This window comes from Jaculus jaculus, chromosome 13 (genome assembly GCF_020740685.1).
Source record: "Jaculus jaculus isolate mJacJac1 chromosome 13, mJacJac1.mat.Y.cur, whole genome shotgun sequence".
NCBI lineage: Eukaryota > Metazoa > Chordata > Mammalia > Rodentia > Dipodidae > Jaculus > Jaculus jaculus.
In genome coordinates this window covers 3,855,233-3,861,232 of record NC_059114.1, presented here as the reverse complement: position 1 = coordinate 3,861,232, position 6,000 = coordinate 3,855,233, and the positions used below count along the sequence as shown (strand labels likewise).

The 6,000-nt window shown below is 43.1% G+C and overlaps 1 protein-coding gene across 1 annotated transcript in view; it reads right to left on the bottom strand.

The window, feature by feature from the left end:
* Positions 1-402: 402 nt before the first annotated feature.
* Positions 403-6,000, bottom strand: part of LOC101596582 (sodium-dependent phosphate transport protein 1-like) — a 28,429-nt gene continuing 22,831 nt past the window's right edge. The window contains exons 10-13 of the mRNA XM_045132845.1: positions 5,517-5,586; positions 1,992-2,164; positions 669-902; positions 403-586 (exon numbers count right to left, since the gene is read on the bottom strand). Of these exons, the coding sequence (XP_044988780.1) occupies positions 470-586; positions 669-902; positions 1,992-2,164; positions 5,517-5,586 (594 nt within the window). The 3' untranslated portion in view covers positions 403-469. The remainder of the gene's footprint in view (positions 587-668; positions 903-1,991; positions 2,165-5,516; positions 5,587-6,000) is intronic.

Sequence of the window (6,000 nt, the reverse complement as noted above, 5' to 3'; positions counted from 1 at the left end):
GTCTGCCACCATGGCTGGTGCAATGCTAGCGCTGAAAGCTGTGCCCACTATGAATGCGCCAACTGCCAAGAACTGAAGTGGCTTTCTTGCTGACCATCTGTTAGAAGAGTAGGAGAATTCTTTTTTTTTTTAATAGTTTTATTCATTTTTATTTATTTATTTGAGAGTGACAGAGACAGAGAGAGAGATTGAGAATGGGCACACCAGGGCTTCCAGCCTCTGCAAATGAACTCCAGACGCGTGTGCCCCCCTGCGCATCTGGCTAACGTGGGTCCTGGGGAACCGAGCCTCGAACTGGGGTCCTTAGGCTTCACAGGCAAGCGCTTAACCACTAAGCCATCTCTCCAGCCCACATCCTCATTTTTAAAGCAACAATCCTAGAAGGGACTTTTTCAAACTTACTTAGCAATTCAAAACACATATTTTATTTTTGTGGCTTGCAGAAAGAACATGATATGAAGGGCTGAAATTAGAATGCAGCCATCCTTGAGTCCTCACCAGAGTAGCTGATGGAGGCAAGTCGGCCTCGTTCCAAGGGAGGGGCCCATCTGACCCAGGTTGCATGCTGGGCTGCATGAACAGTCCCCTGAAATGAATAGTGGGGTCATATTAAGTAAGATATTTAGTCTGAATTCATCCCCTGTGCATTTTTCCCATTATCTGAATACCTGGGATATTCCCTGAAGCACTCGGCATACAATAAGCAAAGCTGGTCCAAGGCGAGCTGCTCCTGGGGTGAGCAGGGAGAACACAGAGCTGAGGAACAAGGCAGAGCCAACCAACTTCTTCACAGGGAATCTTCCAGACAGGTAGCCAATAGGAATGTAGGCTATGATTGCACCGTATGAAAAAGAACTAAGGATGACCCCCTGGATACCAGGACTCCAGTTATACACAGGGTTCTGGAAGAAAAGGAGAGATATGTCTAGCTACTGGGCTCACTGGAGACTTACTCTGAGAATTAGGGATTCAGAAAGTATGATCTTCCTGCTTAGATCTTCTCACTGTAATATTTTTTCATAGTATCTCCTGAATTCTCTGGCAATGTCTGTCTATCTACCATCTATATGAAATTCACTTATGCTTTATGTACACCTTATGCAGACATATAGATAATTTACATAATAGTTGAGAAAACCTTTGTTTTGACCATGACCTGCCTCATGAAGTAAAGTATGGAATTATTTATTTATGGCACCATGCCACCATTTAAAAGTGTAAGATTCTGGTGTATTATGGATTTCAGATGAGAGAATCAGTCTTTGTAACATAAAGTCGTCATGGTCAAAGGCACCATCAGAAATCCCAGTACCTGTCACTCCACAGCAGTTAATACTTGTTTCTTGACCTTAACTATGCCTTGCATTTCTGATGCAAATCAGTCTTTCTTCCTCTTTCTCTCTCTCTCTCTCCCCCCTCTCCCTTTCTCTCATTTTCTCCTTATTCTATAACACTTAGGTTTTCTTATTTTAGAGGTCACACAAGCCCTTTAGCAATGTGGCCAAACTTTAATTATAAGGCCGATGCTCTTTAGGTGATTTCTGGGTAATCACAACGTGAGTTTCTTGGGCTGGAGAGATGGTTTAGTGGATAAGGTGGTTGCCTGCTAAGCCTAAGGACTTATGTTGGACTGTCCAGGTCCAAAGTAAGCTAGACACACAGTGACACAAGCATGCAATGTCACACATGTGCACAAGGGGACGCACACACCTGGCATTCGATTCCAGTGGCTGGAGGCCCTGCCATTCCACTTCTCTCTCTCTCTCCCTCTCTTTCTTTCTCTCTCTCAAAATTAAAAAAAAAAAAAAAAACTTTTTTTTTTTTTAAAGGACAGCCTGTTGGGCTTGCCTCAAAAAAATAAAAAATAAAGATGAGGTTTTTTTTGGTCTAATCAGGATTGTCTTTTGAGTAACAGTAGTCATCAAATGTGATGGAAATAGTTAACAAGCCAGAAGTTTAAACTTCCAGCCTGGGTGACACTTTGGATTTACCTTGGTGTCATCCAGCTTCTCCTGTGCAGATGCGTTGGGCATACCACTTGTGTCTGTTCCATTCACCATGGCTACTATGGTGAGGTTTATACACGATACTTGTGCCATGACAGCAACATTAACGAAGTGCAGAAGCACACCAAGTCCATAGCAAAAGGAACAAAAGCCTGGCACTGGGGAGTGGAGCAGAAAGAAAGAAAGTTACTGATATGGTTGGAGTAAGGAGAGGCAACTGGATCTCTAGATATTAATTAAAATTTTATTGATCTAATGGCCTTTGAAAAACTACTAAGAAGATATGTGGCTGATAAGATATGCCATGATAATGCCATGTCTGTATTAAAGGGACCCTTTACAAACACCTTGGGCTCCTTTTGGAATTAAGTTCCCTTAATAACAATGCAGAAGCTTTTTTTCCCCGCTCAGCAAATCTGCTCTTTTCTCCAAAGACATAAGACTACTTTGGCTGAGACTCATATATTCATGTTGTCAAGAGAAATCACACTGAGAAAAATACAATGGCATATTGAAATAGTAGCAAGTTGTGAAAACTGTGTTGGTGTGATACCAAACAAGTTGAGCAGAGGAAGAAAGTTTGAAGTCCAGAATTGGATGCGTGCTTAGTGTCACTTGACTTTAAATAAATGTGCTGATGTGATTCAGTGGAAGACAATGAAGTCTATCTTGAAGAATAGTTTTCCCAAGAAAAATATGAATATTTGTTCCCCCAAAAACGCTTGTGCGGAAGCACACGTGGCAGCGTTGGTTCACAGAACAAAATGAGCCAGACTTGATGGCCCTTGTGTTCCCTCCAGAACTTTAAAAACTGAGGTAGGAGGATCACCTTGAATTCAAGGTCAGTCTAGGGGTACAGACTGAATATCAGATAAACCTGGGATAGATTGGCACCATCCATGCCTCAAAAAAAAAATAGCAGAATGACTCAGGCGTGATGGTACACGCCTTTAATCCTAGCACTTGGAAAGCTGAGGTAGAAGGATCGCTGTAAGTTCCAGCCTGAGACTACGGAGTGAGTTACAGGTCAACCTGGGCTGGAGTGAGACCCGACCTCTATAAAAGAAAAGAAAAAGAAAATAGCAGAATGTCTAGAAGGAAGATATATTAATAATAATGCCAAGAATAAAAAATGAAGGCAGCATCAACCTGGATTAATCTCAACAAAAGCATGTTCTGATAAAAACAGCAACAACAACAACAACAAAAAAAACAACTGCATACCAAACATACCAAGGAGTGTTTGCTATAGAAATCCGTTTATATGAATTTTAACATAGGCCAAAATGAATCAACATGGCTCCCTCCATCTCCAGAGCCAGCAATGGGATGCTCCGTGAATCTAACTGCTCCATCTCTGAGCTCTACACTTAGATTAAAAGGGCTCATGTGACAAGATCTGTCTCATCTGCACGATTTTCTTATGTAAGACCACCATGTTGGGGACTACAATGACATCAAGAAAATGCCTTCAAGGTCCACCTAGCTTAGTGTCTGCCTAAGTAACTGACAGAGAGTAAACATGTACCAGGATCTAGAAGTCTTAGGGTTAATCTTGGAATTCTGCCTAACACGGGCCACTGTATTAGCTTTTTCTCATTGCTGTGGCAAATGTCTCACAAAGCAACCTAAGGAGGGAAGGGTTTGCTTGGTCATGGCTCAAGGACACAGCCCGTCGTGGAGGGAGGCTTGGCGGCAGGAGGAGGAGGCAGCCGGCCCTTGCGTCTGTGGTCAGGAAGGAGAGAGGACGGCAGCCCGGGCTCAGCCTGCTGTCTCCTCCAGCTCCGTGCAGGACCCCGGCCTCGCATGGTGCAGCCGCACGGAGGTGACTGCTCCTTTAACCTGACGCAGACACTCCCTCACAGACGAGCCTGGAGAGTTTTCTTCTATGTGATTCCAAATACAATCAGGTTGACAACTGAGTTAATTGTCACATCTACCCTATAGCCCCTAAAGACATGAAACTACAAGCGAAACTATTCACTACTACCCCCAGTCACCCGACAGTGAAATTCTTACTCTCTGTTCTCATAAAGTTCTGCTCTGCTGGCCTAGGTATCTTCTCTTCGCTCTATCTTCAGTGTCCATGGGTCAAGGGCATGAGGAATCTTGGGGCCACCCTGACATTCAGCATAGCCAAAATCCATGCTTACCCAAGAGTCTTTGTTATGATGAAATTAATCCTAGAAAAAAATTTCTAGATCCATCGATCATACAGTTTTTCTCTTTTAATGATGTTTCACCTAACATTTGACAACCTTTCTTTATTTCTAAGATAGATCTAAAGGAGGCTGGTTGAATTTCTAAAAACTTTAAAGTTGAACCCATATGTCATGGGAATTTAAACTTAACAAGATAATCAAGTATTAAATTTTATACAAGGGGGCTGGAGAGATGGCTTAGCGGTTAAGCGCTTGCCTGTGAAGCCTAAGGACCCCGGTTCGAGGCTCGGTTCCCCAGGACCCACGTTAGCCAGATGCACAAGGGGGCGCATGCGTCTGGAGTTCGTTTGCAGAGGCTGGAAGCCCTGGCGCGCCCATTCTCTCTCTCTCCCTCTATCTGTCTTTCTCTCTGTGTCTGTTGCTCTCAAATAAATAAATAAATAAAAATTATAAAAAAAAAATTTATACAAGAAGGAATATAATTAATTAATTAATTAATTTCTGAGACGCACAGAGAGAGAATGGGCACATCAGGGCTTCTAGCCACTGCAAACGAAACCCAGGCACATGTGCCACCCTCTGAATCTGGTTTACGTGGGTACAGGAGAATCAAACCAGTATCTTTAGGCTTCATAGGCAAGTGCCTTAGCAGCTAAGATATCTCTCCAACCCCTCTCCAAATATTTTTTATAGATGATTAACTTTATATGAAGCAAGAATTATATAATTCACAATCCTTTTGCTCCTTTACTACGTGGGTTGATAGGACATATGCAAGAGTCTAGATCACAGTGGACATTCTTTATTGTCCTTACCCTGCCCCTGCCTGTACACTTCCATTCAAAATGTTCAGTAAGCACCTGGATGACAGGCATCCGGAACATTCTGCGGCCGCATATCTGGCCACAAGCTGGAGTCCTGGAGGGGGCATGAAAGTGTTGTGACCTTGTGTCACATGGTCTCCTGGGTGCTAAGCTGGCGAGAATGGGAATCTTCTTGTGTATGGGGTTTCTAGTTCTTTTTAACCTCCTTTCTTCTTGAACATTTCTCTTTTTCTTTTGAAAAACCCAGGCTAGCCTCAATGATGCTACACAGCCAAGGATGACCTTCAACTTCTGACCCTCCTGCCTCTCTGTCCTATACTGGGCCACTGGACCAAGTTTATGCAGTGGGTTGATGGAACTCAGGATTTTGTGCACGCTGGGCAAGAACTCTTCTAATTGAGCTTCTTCTCCCCAGCCCTTTCCTGAACATTCTAAGACTTCATGTTTCCACAGAAAGATTCTCTGCCATGCCTCAGAGGTGGTCCACTGAGGGGGACTCCTGTGTAATGAACGGGTCATGCTACCTTTGCGGGGAGGGGGCTGATTCTCCATCTGATGTCTCTCTTCCTCCTCAGCCAGTTTGGAGTCCATCCACTGTGGGTTCAAAACACACTGAGGTCAGATAATCACCGGAAAACCACCAGCCACATTTCTAAGACTCATTTGTGGCATAATACCTGGGTCAAGAGGCAGCTGGCTTCGTTCTACTTGTGCCCTTTTAGCTCCACTAATCATTTCATTTTCCCTTCCACTTGTATGATTTTTGTAATTGATTTATAATGTATATATTTTTGCATCTTGGATTAAGTTAATGCTTGGATTTTCTAGCTAGCTGTGTATTCTTAGCTGTATCAATTGATTTGATGTAATATATTTTCAGGGTAGGACATTAAGGTGTTAGGTGTGGCTCTTAAGACTCTCAGAGTATCTACAAAGATGTTCTTAGGGGTTGAGTTTCCCTGCTATAGGAGTATTCAAGCAGGCTGAGTGGAATAAAATACAGGTAGA